The 19159-nt window shown below is 43.9% G+C and overlaps 2 protein-coding genes across 2 annotated transcripts in view; one reads left to right on the forward strand and one right to left on the reverse strand.

Annotated features, from left to right (window-relative positions):
* Nucleotides 1-5480: 5480 nt before the first annotated feature.
* Nucleotides 5481-19159, reverse strand: part of LOC126992534 (general transcription factor IIH subunit 3-like) — a 38801-nt gene continuing 25122 nt past the window's right edge. The window contains exons 7-8 of the mRNA XM_050851342.1: nt 6938-7145; nt 5481-5622 (exon numbers count right to left, since the gene is read on the reverse strand). The gene's annotated coding sequence lies outside the window, so the exon portion shown is untranslated. The remainder of the gene's footprint in view (nt 5623-6937; nt 7146-19159) is intronic.
* On the forward strand, nt 13131-18363 carry LOC126992537 (uncharacterized). Its single transcript, XM_050851351.1, has 6 exons — nt 13131-13637; nt 14026-14165; nt 14798-14952; nt 15253-15428; nt 16355-16484; nt 16916-18363. The coding sequence occupies exons 1-6, from the start codon at nt 13408-13410 to the stop codon at nt 17090-17092; spliced, it is 1008 nt and encodes a 335-aa protein (XP_050707308.1). The 5' UTR covers nt 13131-13407; the 3' UTR covers nt 17093-18363.

The following is a 19159-nucleotide window of genomic DNA, read 5'->3' on the forward strand; positions in this document are numbered from 1 at the left end:
TGTCGTGAGTGTTGTGTTTGCTGGGTGAGTTTCTAAAGCGGACTTGTTATATAATAGGGCCAGTTCGACAGTACAACACAGTCATTATAAGCGCCCAAACCAAACGATATTCTCCTCAGTGATCCGTTATTTCCACTCAATACCAGGTACTAATAAAGAGATTTCCTGGTGTGTGGATTCCTAAAATTTCCTCCTTTCTGTATCAACGCCAAACAAGGAATTTTCGTCGTATATTGTGCTTGGTTGGGGAGCTCACAAACTTCCTGTACTGGACTGTAAAACTGGTCCATATAGTCCAGTGATCACGTGCTTAACTTACCACCATTTTGAAACAAGCGATTGAGTAGTGTTGCCAGCAGAGTATCGGCGTCTTCACAGCACACATCGCTAGCCACTTTACATTAACTGATTTCCGCTGTTGTGTGGAAGTGTATTGATGTAGCGAACTTGTTGTGTTGGTCATCGTTTAAGGTGTGAAAATGGGGTTAGACTCAACTACACAGCGCGAACGTCATCCCTCTACAACGACTGGACGGTAGCTACGTGTGTTAACCGTCGGAGGCTGTGATATACTACGCGAGATGGCTTTTTCTATAGTGACGATGGCGCCTTGTAGTGTGTAGCTTGCCATACAGTAATGTGCTGTGCTTGGTGTTAGTACCCACCAGCACGGACGAAATTGGCCAGTGATAGGGATTGACGAGCTTGTCCAGAAGGTGTTTAGCGCTGACTTCGACCCCTTCTCATCCCTCCCTCCTTCCCGTCCTCACCTCCCTCCCTTCCCCCTGCCCTCACCTCCCTCCCTTCCCTCCCTCCCTCCTCCTATCCTCACCCCTCTCCTTCCTTTCCTCAGCCCTCTCCCTCTCTCCCACCTCTCTTTCCTTATCCTCCCTCTCCCTTCCTCCCTCCTTTTTTATCCTCCCCCTCCCCCCATCCCTGCCTCCCTCCCTCTCTCCCCGCCGGGTATGTTTATGAACTGCCGCTAAAAGAGATTAAAGTAAAAATTTCGTCGGTGCTGCTAACTAAGTGAGGCGCCGAGATGAGGGAAGATTGGAGGCTGCCGGGAGAGCTTGGAGGCTGCGGGAGAGCTTGGAGGCTGCCGGGGAGAGCTTGGAGGCTGCCGGGGAGAGCTAGCACCGATGATGACACTGGTGGTGATGCTGTTTCTTCGTCCTTCGTCTGTTCCTTCGTCGTCCTTCGTTCTTAGAAAATATTGGAGGCTGCCAGGGAGAGCTTGCACCCAATGATAACCCTGATGCTACCACCGCTGTTGCTTCCCCCTCGTCTTTCATCCTGTTCCTTCTCCTCCCGTCCTTCGTAATGAGGAAAGATTGCAGGCTGCCGAGGAGAGCTTGCACCCACTTATAACCCTGATGCTACTGCCGCTGTTGCCTCCTCCTCGCCCTCTTTTCCCGGGCACTGATCCATCGCCGGCGTGAAATTCGATAAAGTTACACCAAAATGAAGTTACCCCCGCGAGGCTGCCACTCTGGGGAGACACGGGGCGCGGCGTCGAAAGTGTGTTTTGGGAGCAACTTTTCTCGTCCCTTTGTCGCGGAGGAGAGTTTCAAGAGGTAGAGTCCACGACGCTACCATGACTGTTTGTATTTGTGTGTTGGTATTTGTCCCTTGAGGCGACCTGGTGACGATTGACGCTGAAGAAACTCATCTCCACTCCGTTACAGATCTCCGTTACTCATCTCCATTCCTCCGTCACTCAGCTCCTCTCCTCCCCCGCGTTGCTCCTCGCTGGCCGTCAATCCCTCGCTATATCGGGAGATTTTGTCTATTAGGGGGCAGCGATACCCTCGGGACGGACCCATTAGACGCCGGGCTCGTGCGAAGCTTGGAGCGAAAGCCGCGTTCATCCGAGGCATTGCTTGTCCTTAGTGCAATTACCAGAACACTTGTTAGTAATGCATGATAATCTGGGGGCCCGGGGGTCATTAACATTATCATAAACATCGCTTATAAATCAGATGGACGCATGATATTCATATTTGTTTGTGTTTACTGAGAGAGAGAGAGAGAGAGAGAGAGAGAGAGAGAGAGAGAGAGAGAGAGAGAGAGAGAGAGAGAGAGAGAGAGAGAGAGAGAGAGAGAGAGAGAGAGACTGACTGACTGACTGACTCGTATGGGTTTGGGGCATTTCCAGGGGTAGTTCTATGATCCTGGTGGTAGCTCGACGATGCTTATACCAAGAACATGAAAAAATACTTATTACAACGCGATTGATCTCCGTTTTGTCCTCTGAAAAGAATTTATGTAAGGGACGAAAGCTTCTCATAATGCCGACCATAGTACTAGCCTGGTGACCTCGTATATAGCGTCCTTCCCCTTGCCCCGTCCCTATCGCCCCATCCCCCTTCGCCCCGTTGCCTTGCCCCGTCTTCCCTCGCCCCGTCCCCGCCAGCCTCCCAACCCTCGCGGGGAAAAGGCCGCCGGGGAACAAACTTTCATGAACTTGATAGAAATTTTAGGGCCAACTCAAGACCTGCTGTTGCGGGTCGAAGTTTGGGGATCAGTCAACGGCGGAGGAGGAGGTGGACTTGAGGCGACTTGGCAGGACCTCAAGTTACTGTGTTAGGGAAATTAAGTGATAAAGGAGCGGAAATAAGTGATGGAAAAATGGAGATAAGTAACGAAGGAAAGGAGATGAGTAATGGAGGATAGGAGATGAGTAACGAAGGAAAGATGAGTCATGGAGGAAAGGAGATGAGTAACGGAGGAAAGGAGATGAGTAACGGAGGATAGGAGATGAGTAACGAAGGAAAGATGAGTCATGGAGGAATGGAGATGAGTAACGGAGGAGAGGAGATGAGTAACGGAGGAAAGGAGATGAGTAACGGAGGAGAGGAGATGAGTAACGGAGGAAAGGAGATGAGTAACGGAGAAGAGAACAGTCACTACACCAAGTATTCAAAACGTTGTCTATTTGTTTGTCTCACCCTAAAGCTCCTCCCTGACCCTATTAAATGCGATCCGATCCCTCTCTCCTTCCCTCCACCCTCGCAAACAAGATCCCTATTCGTGGGGTCAAGACGATCAACACACATCTTATCCACGCAGACACCCTATTCAATTCAGTTTTATGCGATCTGATCCTTCTCTTGTTCCACTCGACCCACAAGCAAATTAGACAAGAGGATCCTGTTCAACGTACATCGTATTCATAAAGGCAATCCGATCCTTCTCTGCTCACCTAAGAAGACAATCCTACTCATTGCTGATCCTATTTAATTTAACATCCTATTCATGCAGGCCAGGCGATCCTATTCAATGCTATCCAATCCCTTCCTGTTCACCACGACCCACGAAAACAAAATGATCCTATTCCAAGCACGTCCCAGTGATGCAGATAAGACCCGATCCTATTCAATGCGATCCGCTCCTCCTCTGCTTGCCATGACCCTCACAGACAAGGTCCTATACCTCTCACATCCCATTCAGTGCGATCCGATCCTCCTCCTGGCATACAAGACGCCGGCCGCAATTACTTAACCAAAGCTGATGAGGGTGAGTGCGGAGGCAGATGATGGAGGATTCGAACCCTTTTAATGAGATGCTGAAGAAGTCTTGCCCATTCATTTGGTTTCTGGAGCAGTGAGTGAATGGAGGAGTGAATGGAGAGAGAGAGAGAGAGAGAGAGAGAGAGAGAGAGAGAGAGAGAGAGAGAGAGAGAGAGAGAGAGAGCATGAGCATTGATATGGCTGGCAGCAGAATATGAAGATCAAATAACAAAAAGTTTCCCAGGAGATATTTTATTTATTTCTCAACCTCCTCCTCCTCCTCCTCCTCTTTCTCCTCCTCCTTAGCCTTTGTTCTCTTCTCATTCTCTCATTCATTCCTTTTCTTTCCTCTTCCATGTCTATTCCATTTTCACTCTTCCTCTTCATCTTCCTCCTCATCTTTCTCCTTTTCAACTGCTACTCTTCTCCTCCTCCTCCTCCTCATCTTCCTCATCATCTTCCTCCTTTTCAGCTGTTACTCTTCTCCTCCTCCTCCTTCTCATCTTCCTCCTTTTCAGCTGTTACTCTTCTCCTCCTCCTCCTTCTCATCTTCCTCCTCATCTTCCTCCTTTTCAGCTGTTACTCTTCTCATTCCATCATGCATCCCTTTTCTTCCCTCCTTCACCTCAGTTCCTTCTTTGCTTATCCTCTTCCTCCTTATTTTCCCCCTTTCAGTTCCCTTTTCCTCCTCCTCCTCCTTGCAGTCACCTCTTCTTCCTTCGCCCGCTCACCACACACACACCTCACTCATTCTCTTCATTCCCTTTACTCACGAAGGTTATAGTTGTATCTGATTCTCATACATTATAACATCTACTGACTTTTGTTGTGTTGCAGGAGAGGAGAGAACGAGAGACAGACTAAACAGAAGACGGGGAGCTGAGATTGATGTCCACTACACTGCCATCACCTGCGTACTATACAGCGAAGGGTGAGTAACTATTATCCTACAAACACATAGAAATAAACACTCAATAGCTTACATGCGGAAGAGTTTTGATGTTAAGAGTAAATGAATTTCAAATGCGTAGACAGGAGATAATATTCACGTATAAAATGTAATGTTCATATATTTGTATAGAATGTTCTCGTATGAAGTCGTTACATTCTCGTATCCGTGCTTACCGTCTACCGTTGATGAGGTCTCAGGCCCCGGTCCTTATGTTCTACCTCTCTTTTTCCTGCTCATGTAACCGTTTTATCATTGTTTTACTGATTCATTTCCCATTTTCATTTTTCTCCTATTCCTTCTATCGCTTCCCTCTTTGTCCTTTCCCATTTTCATTTTTCTCCCATTCCTTCTATTGCTTCCCTCTTTGTCCTTTCCCATTTTCATTTTTCTCCTATTCCTTCTATCGCTTCCCTCTTTGTCCTTTCCCATTTTCGTTTTTCTCCCATTCCTTCTATCGCTTCCCTCTTTGTCCTTTCCTTTCCTCCCTCATGATGCTCCTCACCTTCCAGTATTTTTTCCCTATCGGTTGTATTCTTTGTCCCTCTCCCTTTCCTATTGCTTCCTCCCTCCCTATTGAATTTTTGTACGTATTCCTTTACTAATTTATACTACTTCACGGCTTCCAGCAATATATATATATATATATATATATATATATATATATATATATATATATATATATATATATATATATATATATATATATATATATATATATATATATATATATATATATATATATATATATATATATATAATAACTAGAGCAAAATAACTATCAACAGAAATTAAAAGTCCATTTTCTACAATCCATTTTGTACAATAAGTCCATAATTCCTAAAAGTGTCTCCGGAGAAAGACTGCAAGCATTGGGCCTTGAAAGACACGAAGTGAGCGTCCCTTGAAGTGACCTTATTTGAAGCCTCCCAGACACAGAGAACACACACAACATAGGAAACGGTTCTAGCGTTAATACATAAGCCCTGTTAACTTATTTAATCTTCCCCTTTCTCGGACAGACGAGCGGCCCTTAAGTGTGTCGGATAGGCAGGTTGCTTAACCACTCTGCAAGACATCCCTCCACCCTGGCAAGAGATTTTGAGCTGGACACATGCCCCTCCTCCCTGGCGAGAGCAGCGGCGGGGGACGACCAGGCACCATCTGGAAGAAGAAAAATTAATACCACTCCCACTAAAGCATATAATGAAACCAGATTGGCGATGTCATTTATGCATTACCTCCTGCTGGTCCTTTCCTCCCTGCCGCTTTGCCACACACTCCCAACACCTGTCTCTTTCATATGTTTGCTATAGCTAACATATAAGAGGAAGAGACAGGTGTTGGGGCTGCGTGGGGAGGGAAGGACCCGAAGGAGTCAACACAGAATTGATCTTGCCAATCTGGTTTCACTGTGATACAGGAGTCGCTTGTATATTCTAATATATTTCTGTAATGCAAGAAATGCTGCTTAATAAAGGCACTGGTGTGGACACTCCTCTGGTTTGATTTTGTGAAAAATCCTTCAACCTAATCCACGGAGCCTCTTTAAGGTATCTTTGACTTAGTACAGTTTTTAGGCCCATTTTTGACCTATTAATGCATAATTCGTGCAGTAATCGTGCCCATTCTGCATAATTTTAACCGTAAACAGCATTAGAATTGTGCAGAATTAGCACAAACACTGCAAGAAGTGCATGTTAATTGGCTAAAAATGCATATAAAAACTGTGCTCTTGCAGCATTTTTGCCAATGCTGCAGGTTTTTCCTAATTCTACAATTTTAACACCAATTAGTGTTAAAATTGTACGGAATAAGTAAGAAACTTGACGAATTGGCACAAACGCTGACGAAATTCATAAGAATGGACTTCAAAACAAATGGTCAGACTAAAAATCTGGAGAACCTGAAGAGTTTATCATCTATTCCTCATGATATAAATCAGGAATAAATTGAGGCTTGGCAGATGCGACAATAAACCATGCACAAAGAAATTTATAAATGAGAATCATTAAAATATTAAAATGTAAAGTTTCCTGCACCAACTGAGTGTGGTGATACAGTCCCTTCACTGAGGCAGGATCCGTGGCCTCTGGCCAGGCAGGTGAGGACGCTGCTGACTGGCTGGGGCTTCAGACGTGTCTGCCGCCGGGCACACTTGTGTAGGTTCAGAAAATATTTGCATTTCTTTACATAGCTCACACGTTACATGATGAGCAAATTTTGTTTATACCATTGGAATGTACAACCATAACACTTTTTTCAAAACACTGTAGGAAAAAATGATTTTTTTTTTTTTTCTTTTTACGTCGCGGCCTATTGCGCCGGTAGGCTTCTTCCCGGTGGGGCCTGATGGTCGGTTTATATCATGGCACAAATTTGGCCCGTTGCTTCTACACAGTAAAGCCACAAATTTGGCCCGTCGCTGGTACCGGGTTAACATAATAGAAATACTGAGTCAAGATACACACAAGCACACACCTTTCCCCTTCCATCTCAGTGTTACATTGGACTGGGCAGGCCGTACAGAGCCCCAGGGGTGGTACAGGTTGCTGGAGACTGTTGGTGATAAGATGTGCCTCTGGAGTGGGGGAAGGTCCTGCTGAGCTGCCAGAGTGTGCTGGAAGACTTGGAAGGTGACGCCCAGCCCAAGGGAGTCACTAGCCAGCAGGTCTTGTCATGTTGGTCTGTGGATATGAAGCTTGGTTAGGGAGGCTTAGAGGATGCTGTTGAAAGGGATGTGGTTGTGAAGCTTGATATATATATATATATATATATATATATATATATATATATATATATATATATATATATATATATATATATATATATATATATATATATATATATATATATATATCTATATATATATATATGTAAATAAATTATGCTGCCTAGTTTATTGTTATTGTTGTAGAATGATAAAATGTGTTTGTTTATAAGATTATCAGACTAAAGGACAAAGTACATTCCTACTGGAGAGGTAATTCAAAATAATGTAATATCCAATAGCCTAATCTCGCTGCGTTTACATCATCAAAAGTAGCTTTATGCATAGTTCATTCTTTTACAGACTATCCATTACTAACAAGCATAAGGTTTCGAATGATGAAGTTTAATTATTGAGGATGTTTACCTATAAAAAATATACCGTAATAATTATTATAAACGCACAGTGATGGAACAAAATAAAGGGTGTGTGAAAAGCCACCCGAGCGGCTCCGGCACTATAAGGGTTAAGAAACATGACCTACCGGGTTAAACCTAAGTGAAATCATATTTAATTTAATGTCACCAAGACTTTGCATTTCTACTTTAGTGAATGTTAAGTTGAGAGAGAGATTTACATAGATTTACATAGAAAATCAGACCACACAGACCCCATGGTCCAGACTTGGTGGTCTGTCCTTAAACCTAAGTGATTTTACATTAATCAGAAGACTCCAAAACGTTGCATTTCTACTCTAGTTGATATTAAGTTGAAGGAAGTGACGGTCGAGCTTATTTTTGAAGGAGTCAATCGTGTTACACTGGACCACTGATGATGGGAGCTTATTCCATTCTCGCACTACAATGTTGGTGAAGAAAAATTTGGTGCAGTCTGAATTTACTTGTCTACATCTGAGTTTTACGCCATTGTTCCTCGTATAAAGTGTCATCGATCATAAACAATGTTGATCTGTCTACATTCGTGAAACCATTAAGTATTTTAAAACATTCGATCAGTTTTCCTCGGAGGCGACGTTTCTCAAGAGAGAACATGTTAAGGGTAGAAAGCCTTTCTTCGTAGGATTTGTTGCGCAAGGAAGGGATAATTTTCGTCTGACGCTGAACACCTTCTAATTTAGCAATATCCTTTGCATGGTGAGGAGACCAAAACTGTACCGCATATTCCAAGTGGGGTCTGACTAAACTGTTGTAGAGCGAGTATTACATCTTTATTCTTAAATAAAAGTTTCTTTTAATGAAGCCCAACATTCTGTTCGCTTTATTTGCTGCATCGATGCATTGCTGTGAGAATTTGAGGTTTGACGCGATTTTGACCCCCACGTCCTTGACGCATTGAACGCTTTTGAGTTTAACGCCGCGCATTTCGTAATCAAACTTTTTATTCCTCGTTCCAACTTGAAGGACCTGGCACTTGTCTACGTTAAAGGGCATCTCCCATCTATCCGACCAAGCTGAAATTTTGTGCAAATCCTCTTGGAGGCTTTGCCTGTCTTCGTCAGTGAGAACCGAGTTACCAATCTTTGTGTCGTCTGCAAATTTACTAATGCGGTTATTGAGTCCAACATCCACGTCGTTGATGTAAATAATGAAGAGCACTGGGCCAAGAACCGAGCCCTGAGGGACGCCACTAGTGACAGGCGCCCACTCTGAGTTAAATCCGTCAATCACTACTCTTTGTTGTCTGTTGCTCAACCAATTCGCGATCCATTGGTTTACCTGACCGTCAATACCTATTTGTTTTAATTTGTAAAGTAATTTATGATGCGGGACTTTATCAAACGCTTTCTGGAAATCAAGATAGACTACGTCCAGTGATTTGGTTACGTCATAAACAGTGAAGAGGTCGTTATAAAAGGTTAATAGATTTGATAGGCAGGATCTGTTGTTTCGAAAGCCATGTTGTGAGTCCCCAATTAATGAGTGGCTTTCAAGGTAACTCACAATTTTGTCTCTAATTATGCCCTCAAGTAGCTTACCTACAACCGAAGTTAGACTAATGGGCCTGTAATTACCTGGTACTTTTTTGTCTCCTTTCTTAAAAATCGGTGTCACGTTAGCCTTTTTCCAATCTGAAGGGACAATGCCTTGTCGCAAGGACATATTGAATACGGTTGTGAGGGAGGAGAGTATTTCGCTCTTTGTTTCTTTCAGCAGAGTTGGATATACTTTATCAGGTCCAGGACTTTTATTTGTTTTAAGTGATTTGAGGGCTTTAAGGACTTCATCGGGTTTTATTTCAAAGTTGGACAATGCATGCTCGGGATTTACATTAGTACTGGTGTTGGTGGTGGTGGTGGGAGGACTGTTATTATTAAACACCGAGGAAAAGTAATTATTTAATAGGTTTGCAACGTGTTGGCTGTCAGTCACTAGTGCACCGTCGCTGTTTATTAAAGGTCCAATTCCACTTCTGATCGCCTTTCTGTTGTTTATGTAACTGAAGAAGGATTTCGGATTATTTTACAGTTGGCTGCAATATTTTCTTCATATCTACGCTTTGCCTGATGCACTAATCTTTTACTCGTCGCCTTGCATCATTGTAAAGTCTAATGTTTTCGGCGTGCTTTGGTCTTTCTTTAACCTGTAAGACAATTTTCTCTCCTTGACTGAGTGTTTAATTTCGCTATTAAACCAAGGTGGACTTTATTAGTGTTAATTCGCTTCGCACAAGGGGACAAATGTGTCCTGCTGAGTGAGTAAGTGATTTTAAAGTTTAGCCAGGCGTCCTCTGCATTGCCGTCATCTGATAGTTGCATATCTATTAGTTTTCGGATTTCTCTGAAGTTGGCTCTTTTGAAATTGGGCACCTTAACTTTATTTTCAGTCACCGATGTTTGAGCTCTAATGTCAACGCGCACTAGTTTATGATCGCAGGAACCGAGGTGTTCTCCTACCGTGACATTACTGACTAGGTTATCTTGGGTCGCTATAACAAGGTCAAGTATGTTATTTTGTCGAGTTGGTTCAGAAACCATTTGGCTTAGATAATTTTCCTCTAGAAATTCGATCATTCTATGGGACTCACCTTCTGTACCCGACAGTGTAGACCAGTAGATAGGTGGGAGGTTAAAGTCTCCTAGTATCAGTGAGTCGCTGTTATTAAGTGACTGCCTTAAGACGCTGTACATTTCAAGATCGCCATCAAGTGATTGCCCCGGAGGCCTGTAAGTGACAGATATATTTAAATTGACTTTTGCAATGTTTACTCGCACGCACAAATGTTCAACGTTACTGTTTCTTGGTGTTTTGTCAGTAGGTTGCAAGTAGCTTTTGACAACAAGGGCGACACCACCCCCTCTACGGTTTACACGATCATTGTTGAAGAATCTGTAGCCATCTATGTTATATTCGGAACTTAAATCAATATTAGTGGTGTCGATAAATGTTTCGGTTATAGCAATTACGTCAAAGTTTTCTGTCAGAGCAAGACATCGCAGTTCATCAAATTTGTTTCTTAGGCTACGCGCATTGAAACTAAGGACTCTTAGGTTATCTTGAAGCTTGGTAATAGAGTTACTGGAGGGTTCAATGTTACGAGTCTGTTGCGGTGTGAGGTGTCTATTTACACGGGCGGGATGGAAGGACGTGGCTGAGAGTCGTTTTTTGTTGTTCGGGCGTTACGTACGGCGTTGTTGAGGAGCCTTCCAAATCTGGCTGCCCCGATGGGGGACAGGTGTATGCCGTCCCTTTGGAAAAGTCTACTCTGGCCGTAGAAATCGTTCCAGGCGTTAAAGAATTCGACGTCAAGCTCTCCGCAGAGAGTCTGCAGGCGGTTGTTGAGGCTGAAGGCCTTACTGTAGAAGTCGCCCTCATCCCATGTCCGTGGTAGAATTCCTGAAATCAAAATATTAGGAGATTTAGTCTTATACTGCTGGATGAGCCTACGGTACTTGTCCAGCAGTTCCTCAGACCGGGTCGTGGTGACGTCGTTTGTACCTGTGTGGAGAACAAAGAGTGAGTCATTTGAGGCCTCAGCGGAGACCTCGTCCAGGGCAGCTGTGATGTCGTCAACACCAGCTCCAGGATAACAGTAGTTACGCCTACGACGGGGGACTCTGCCACAGAATTCAACCACCTGATGGCGAATCATAGAGTCACCGACCAAGAAGGTGCTCTGTTCTCGTCCTCCTCCTCCAGTATGGCAAATCTGTTGTAGCAATGAGTAGGATAAATGGCTCTAGGGGCGGGTCTGGCTCCTCCTCTCACGGGGGTGAAGCATTCAGCGTCAGCTCTACCGGTTCCCTGTGACGTGCCTTCTTCGGAAGGTGGCTGGGCATCGAGTGCAGGTGAGGAGGGTGATGAGGCGTCAATTGCAGGAGGGGCGACGATGTTGGCCTGGATAAACTCCTGCAAGGTATCAACAGTACTTGTTAGTTCGGTGATCTTCTTCTCGCCAGCCGTTAGCCTTTCGTCCTGTTGAAGGAGTCTCGTTTCCATCTGCTGAGTCAACAGGCAGATCTTGCAGACGGTCGATCGTCCTGAGAAGAAATGACCAGAGAAGTTTCCTGTGCAAGTCGAACATTTCTTTAGCGCCATCTTGGTAAGGAGGAGGTATCTATATATTTGCTTTGCTTTTTATTTTGCGTTGGGCTGAGGGACGCGTGCGTGAATAATCGAGATTACGTGAGAGAGAGAGAGAGAGAGAGAGAGAGAGAGAGAGAGAGAGAGAGAGAGAGAGATGGGAAGGCGTAGGAGGGAGATAGGGATGGAGGGAGGAAGAGGGCGAAGGAAAGGGGGGGAGAGAGAGAGGGTGGGAACGAGATAGGGAGTGAGGAAGGAGAGACAGAGAGGGGCAAGTGGGGGGTAGTAATGAGAGAGAGAGGGGGGCAATGGAGGGGCGGCGAGAGAAGAGAGAGAGAGAGAGAGAGAGAGAGAGAGAGAGAGAGAGATGGGAAGGCGTAGGAGGGAGATAGGGATGGAGGGAGGAAGAGGGCGAAGGAAAGGGGGGGAGAGAGAGGGTGGGAACGAGATCGGGAGTGAGGAAGGAGAGACAGAGAGGGGCAAGTGGGGGGTAGTAATGAGAGAGAGAGAGAGAGGGGCAATGGAGAGGGGAGGCGAGAGAAGAGGAGGAGCGAAACGCGAGAGGGAGGGAGGGAGGATTACTGGTCTCTGGGGAATAATCTGGTCAAGTCAGGTCAGGTAGGTCTGAACACCTGCGTAGGAAGTGGCGTCGGAGTGGAATCTGGAAATATATAAAGAATGTGGCGGAAAGAGTGTAACACTGTGTTTTGTGTATAGGTGTATATATGTTTTACAGGGCGCTACTGCGAGAGGGTAGATACAGGCGGAGAGAGGTAGTAAAAATAAGGGCAACACTTAATCCTGTCCAATGAAGCACGTGGTCGCACAGCAAACAGCACACCTCTGCGGGCAGCTAACTCGGTTGACAATAAGCAGTACGCAGCACGACGCGAAATAGCACACGGCACACAGCACAGCAAGATCTACAGTACAGTTCAGTACAGCACACGAGGGTGGATTCGCAAGCGAGAGGTCACGGAAGTGGGAGCGCGTGCGGTTTGACCTCTCGGGGTGAGGGCAAGGCGCTGACTGAGTGAGGGCAAGGCGCTGACTGAGAGAGAGAGAGAGAGAGAGAGAGAGAGAGAGAGAGAGAGGAAGATCAGAAGGGAGAGGGTAAGGAGGAAGAGGAAGAAGAATGAGTAGAGGGAAAAGAAGAGAGAGAGAGAGAGAGAGAGAGAGAGAGAGAGAGAGAGAGAGAGAGAGAGAGGAGGCGGGGGAGAGGAGGAATGTTGGATATGTAAGTGAAGAGAGAGAGAGAGAGAGAGAGAGAGAGAGAGAGAGAGAGCGAGAGAGAGACAGAGAGAGAGAGGAAAGGAGGAAAATTACGTAGCGTGGCGTAACAGACACAATGCATCAAGGTGGGACGAGTCACAGGTGATGAAGAAACGTTGTGCAATCAGACTCTTCAAAGGAGCACTCACTGCCGATCATTGATCCAGAAAACTCCCCCTCCCGCAGTGCTTACGGGTGCCTGTGTTCATTACTGTAGTTTTTTCACTGACTGCTATTTGTTATGGTCCTTTTGTTCTTGTTTGCTTGAGAAATATGGTAAAAAGTTAGAGGCGAGGCGAAGCACGGACCACCCAGACCATAGCTGCCGATACAAAGGCCCGGCTGGGGAGAAATCTCTAGCCACCTGTGACATCAAGATCAAGATCAAGAGACCAAAACAACAACAAACCCACGAGCACCCGCAGGATGACCGCCCCCGCAGGCTCCTCAGCAGGCTCCTCAGCAGGCCCCTCAGCGGAGCAGCCCAGGGTGTTCAAGCTGGTTAACCGCACATGGAAGACGCTGCCGGACAAGGGCGACGACGTGTACATCCGGGACCCCAAGCTGAAGGAGGGGTATCTCGGCGACCTCAGCAAGAAGAGCATCGTGCAGCTCCAGGAGATCCTTCAGCGCCAGGACAGGATACTCAACAACAAGTAAGGCGCACCCACGGATATGTATATTGATTTGTTTATTGCTTACTGCGAGAAATAATCCAATGCCGCATTCACGGGAGCTTAGGTTCAAGGGAGCTGCCTCGTACAAGCCTACCGGCCTCTTGCAGACTCCTATGTTCTTAATACCACAAGAAATATAATCACGAGAGTGGCTGGGCCTTCTGTTCGTGTAGACTGTGTATAAGCGAGCCGTGCACACGCATTCATAATTATTAGGTTGTTGATTATTGAAGCGTTTATGTATCTCGCTCGATCTTGTTTGATTTCTTGTCGTATTTTTTTTTATATGCCGCTGGGCGAATTAAAACTATTACTATTATTATCATTATTATTATTATTATTGTTATTATTTCTCCATCTTTTCCAGGTTCCTCGCCTCCAAGCTCAAAGACAAAGGAGAGCTGCTGAGGGAGTGCAGACGGAAAGTTGCTGAGGCTCTTGAACAAGCTCTCGACCTTCAGAAGAATGGCCCCAGAACAGACACCCCAGCAGACATCAATGCCATGGGTAGGACATTATTATCAAAACAAATACATGAGGCTTATAGTGTAAGAAGGGTAACTTGCCATTTTTATAGTTTTCTGGAAGTCTTGTTTTAAAGTGACTGCCAGACTTTATAAACCCAACGCTAGTCGAGTTTGACAGAAAAATCACACAACTTTAGGCCTATGAATCACCCACTTTAGACCACTTTTTCCTTAACTTGCTTCACCACATGATGCAGTAAGAATTCGGTCGTCAGATACCGCCACAAAAAGAACGCTGCCTCAATTGGTTCGGTCACCCCTTTTAACCAAGCAACTCATATATAGTTTCCCCTTAAAAAGACCAGTGTAAAGATTAGTGGCTAAATTTTCCTTATCTGCATAGTATGACAATAAAATGCATTCTCTGTTTATGACCTATATTTTCCTTATCTCAAGTCAACAATTTAAAGTGTTTAACTTTTATGGCCACAATTTTCCTTATCTGCAGTTGACAATGTAAAGTGTTTATGATTTATAAGGGAAATCTTTCTCCTTCAGAACGGAAAAGCCGAAGAAAAACTGCAAGCAAGCAAGAAGAGCTGCCTAAATTTTCCTAATCTGCAGTTGTTCATATAAAGTGTTTTCGATTTACAAGGTATTTTTTCCCCCCAGAATGGAAAAGCCGAAGAAAAACTGCAAGCAAGCAAGAGGCGCTGGACAGTGACGACGACGAGGCTGAGGAACTCGAAGACAGACTGGACCCCCTCAAGCTCATGGCCTACCACTCCTCCTGTGTCAAGAAACCCCCCCAGAACGAAAGGAGGCAAGTCGAAGATCATAAAGCGTCCACTGATCAAGGTCCCTGCACACACACAAAAAGAATCGTAACATTTCCACTACTTTTCACGATAATTCGCTCATTTTTTCCATCACAGAACATAAGTAAGAAAGTAACCCATAGATTTTAAAACGTCTGTTGATCAAGATTCCCACAAATGAAACAAAAAGAGTCATGACATTTCCAATACTTTCTTACAACAAAGCACACCAAATGGTCACAGAAATGTCTTGTACGTTAGGAATATTTTTTCCTGGAGATGTGATACAGTGTTTCCATTGACAGAGAGGACCAGGAGGACCCAACCAGTGCCATTGTGCAGGAACTCAAGCAGCTGGACCTTCAGGATGCTGCGCAGGAGTCTAAATCAGGCACTTCGTGTGAGTTTGGCGACAGGAGAAACCAGATGTTGGAGGACATGAGGAAACGAAACGGTCCCGTCAAAGACTCCTTCAAGCCCTTCAGGTACTGGGAATGTCAGGAGTGTTGGGGGATATATATATAGAGAGAGAGTAGATGCTCAATTTGACGAACTTCTGTTTAACAAAAATTTTCTTTAACCCCTTGACTGTGGATTTCTTACCAGAAGACATCACCAAGCTACAGGAATGGAACAAAAAGTGGCTGCTACAATTCACTGAAGAAAAATGTAGTCCTTGGGAGGGAATATCCAGCATACCAGTACCACATGGGAAACACTCCACTATCCACTACAAAGGCAAAGAATGACCTGAAAGTATATTTTACCAGGCTACCAGTGAAGGCGAAATCCGTGCCAATCGCAGTGGATGGGTTAAATGCCACATACATACATGATCATAGCAGCAGCAGACAGCATCATTGCACTGTCTTATGTCTCTTAGTGTCCAGTTTTGATATAAATGTCCACAGTGGCCAGCTCCTCAAGGGAAAGTTTGGAAAGTTTTGTTTAGTCGGCGCAACATCTGTGGTCATATGCCGGAGAGAGACAGAAGGGGGAGGAATTATAGAAGGGAACAGATCCCAGGAGATGGGACACAACCCCTGATTAATACCTGGTACCCATTCACTGCTGGGTGGACAGGGTATCGGAAAAAGCCGCCCAAATTTTTCCACTCCGCCCGGGAATCGGACCCGGGCTCTCTCGGTTGTGACCCGAGTGTGCTAACCACTGCACCACGAAGCCCCCCTCCTCAAGGGAACAAGGCATCAGAGCTAGAGATACATAGAACAACTTAAAAAAGGCTTAACAGTGTGCAAGGCTATTACAGAAAAAAGGAGGGAAAAATTTAATGACTGACTATTGTTGGAGTTTGTAAGGTAAAGTGAATAGGTGATGCAATAAGTAGATGATGGCAAAAACTATATTGATTACAACTACAACAATGCTAATGTTTTCCTCCCCTCCCCAGGCCCATTGCCAACCCCCAGCCCATCCCCGGCGTGGTGCATCATGCCACGCGGATGACCACCACCACCACCCAAAGCATCCCTGACAAGGAGGGACTCAGGCTGGAGCGCGAGTTCCTCATCAAAGAGAAGGCGAGTCACACGAGTATGATGGAATGAAGGGCTTAACCCTTGTGGCTTTGCTTTCTGAAGTGTTGTGTTACGTTGCAGGGTTCTGGAATATATGGGTCACAAGTAATGCTGGGTGACAGGATTACTTAAGGGGACAGTACTGGGTCATCCTTTTCAGTAGTAAACTCTGAAACTGCCTTCCTTCCTTCATTTGTTCTATTTCCTCCTTCATGTGATTGAAACTCTATGAAAAGGGAAGGTATTAAGACACTTCTCTAATCAAACTTGATCTTTATGTTTCCAGGGCATGTTCCTTTCAACTTATTGGGGTAGTTTGATGCAGGCATTTTATTACATAGTGATATTTTGCCCTTGACCAATTTATACTTCAAAAATATGCTGAGAAGAGTTTCACAGTACACTTTTCTCAATGGGTTTTCTTTTCATTCCAGGAGCGAGCACTTTCGGATGCACGACAACAGCTGGGGAGGATAAAGACAGACAAAATTGGGCTTCCATCGGCGGCGTCCGCACTCAGATATCGCGACACCAACATAAACAGACACCTCCTGGACTCCGACGAGAGCGATGACAGTTTATCAGACTCAAACGATTATGGCGATGAGTAGCTTGTTTATTAGAAAGAACTCTAATGCTGGAAGACCAATTCAACTCTTTGGGCAGCTTAGTAACACGGGACAAAAGTGAAAAAGATATAGAGAAGAGAACTAACTTTAAAATCAAACTGAGTACGTTTTTGTGTGGTGACAGAGACAGACTGGTGAGGATTAAAGAGAGACATAGGAGGTTTTGGGGGACAGGCAATGAGGAAAGAAGAGTGAGGAGAACGAGCTTGGTAGGAGGAAGAGGAGAAGGAAGGAGAGTGAGAAGATTGTGATTATTAGGCCCAGGTAGGGAGTGTTGGCTCTGAGTTGAGGTTTTGGGGGACAGGCAATGAGGAGGAGGAGTGAGAAAAGTGAGCTTGGTAGGAAGAGTAGAAGAAAGGAGAGTGAGATTATGCTTACGAGGCCCAGAGAGTGTTGGTTAGCTAGCACAGCCTTCCAATGAGTACAGTGTGTATTGATTGTAGAACACACACAAAAGAGTTTCACTGGTCGCAAACTGATAAATCTCGCTAAAATAACACCTCCATTTAGCATGAATTACTTTGATACTAATTTTGAGCTAAAGAGAAGGTCCACTAACTCATTTTGGGGGTGCTAAAAGAGGGAAGACATGTCCGATACTGGCAGGAATCTGAAATATCTAAGAGCAAAATAGTTGTGTGATATTACTAGATGTATTTTCCTGGTTATAGTTTACAGGTTTTGACTCCCTCTCGTACTGTCCTGTCTCCATATTCATACTTATTTTATTCATCCTAAATCTGTGATAAATTAAATGTGGTAATTGATATGTATTGAGAATAAAATACTAATACACTCTTACGTTATCCTAAGCAATGATAAATTAAAAAAGGTAATTGAAATGTGGTTAGTGGAAAATACACACCACTCTCTGTACATACCTATTGCCAATGCACAAAACAATATGAATACTTGTTACTGATATCAGGCACAAGGGAGTCTGATGTAAGAGAAAAGAATGAATCTGAAAATGACTGAGGTGAATGGTGGATGCACACGGCTGTTTAACATTAAGTATAGAATTCTACATCATCATTTTGTCCACCAGTTGTTATTCCTCGACCATCTGATAATTTTGTGTGAATATATCTGTCTTATCTAATATTCCTTTGGTGAACTGAAATAACCTTCAACTGACAACATTACAGTATTGACATTTTCCTAAAGTTTGAAGAAGTTTCCCAAAATGTACAAATATTGATTTTTATACTATTCCAAAAGAGCAAAGGAATAAATAAATTAAGTTTTTCAAAGGGTTGTTTCATTGGGGGACTGACATAACCTACAACTGACGATATTATAGCATTTACATTTTCCTCCAGTTTCAAGAAGTTTCCCAAAATGTACAAATATTGATTTTTATACTATTCCAAAAGAGCAAAGGAATAAATAAATTAAGTTTTCCAATGTGTTGTTTTACTGGGGGATTGACATAACCTACAACTGACGATATTAAAGCATTTACATTTTCCTCCAGTTTCAAGAAGTTTCCCAAAATGTACAAATATTGATTTTTATACTATTCCAAAAGAGCAAAGGAATAAATAAATTAAGTTTTTCAAAGCGTTGTTTCATTGGGGGACTGACATAACCTACAACTGACGATATTAAAGCATTTACATTTTCCTCCAGTTTCAAGAAGTTTCCCAAAATGTACAAAAACTGATTTTTATACTATTCCAAAAGAGTAAAGGAATAAATAAATTAAGTTTTCCAATGTGTTGTTTTACTGGGGGATTGACATAACCTACAACTGATGATATTACAGCATTTACATTTTCCTAAAGTTTAAAGAAGTTTCCCAAAATGTACAAATATTGATTTTTATACTATTCCAAAAGAGCAAAGGAATAAATAAATTAAGTTTTTCAAAGGGTTGTTTCATTGGGGGACCGATATAACCTACAACTGACGATATTAAAGCATTTACATTTTCCTAAAGTTTCAAGATGTTTCCCAAAATGTACAAATATTGATTTTTATACTATTCCAAAAGAGCAAAGGAATAAATAAATTAAGTTTTCCAATGTGTTGTTTTACTGGGGGATT

Source organism: Eriocheir sinensis, unplaced genomic scaffold (assembly GCF_024679095.1).
Source record: "Eriocheir sinensis breed Jianghai 21 unplaced genomic scaffold, ASM2467909v1 Scaffold487, whole genome shotgun sequence".
In the NCBI taxonomy this organism is placed as follows: Eukaryota; Metazoa; Arthropoda; class Malacostraca; order Decapoda; family Varunidae; genus Eriocheir; species Eriocheir sinensis.

What these genes read in the sequence shown, in the direction of transcription:
- LOC126992537 (XM_050851351.1), top strand. Translation starts at nt 13,408, where the DNA reads ATGACCGCCCCCGCAGGCTCCTCAGCAGGCTCCTCAGCAGGCCCCTCA. An exon ending in CCCAGAACGAAAGGAGGCAA is followed by an intron (nt 14,953 to 15,252) that starts GTCGAAGATCAT and finishes ATTGACAGAGAG; the next exon opens with GACCAGGAGGACCCAACCAG. An exon ending in GACTCCTTCAAGCCCTTCAG is followed by an intron (nt 15,429 to 16,354) that starts GTACTGGGAATG and finishes TCCCCTCCCCAG; the next exon opens with GCCCATTGCCAACCCCCAGC.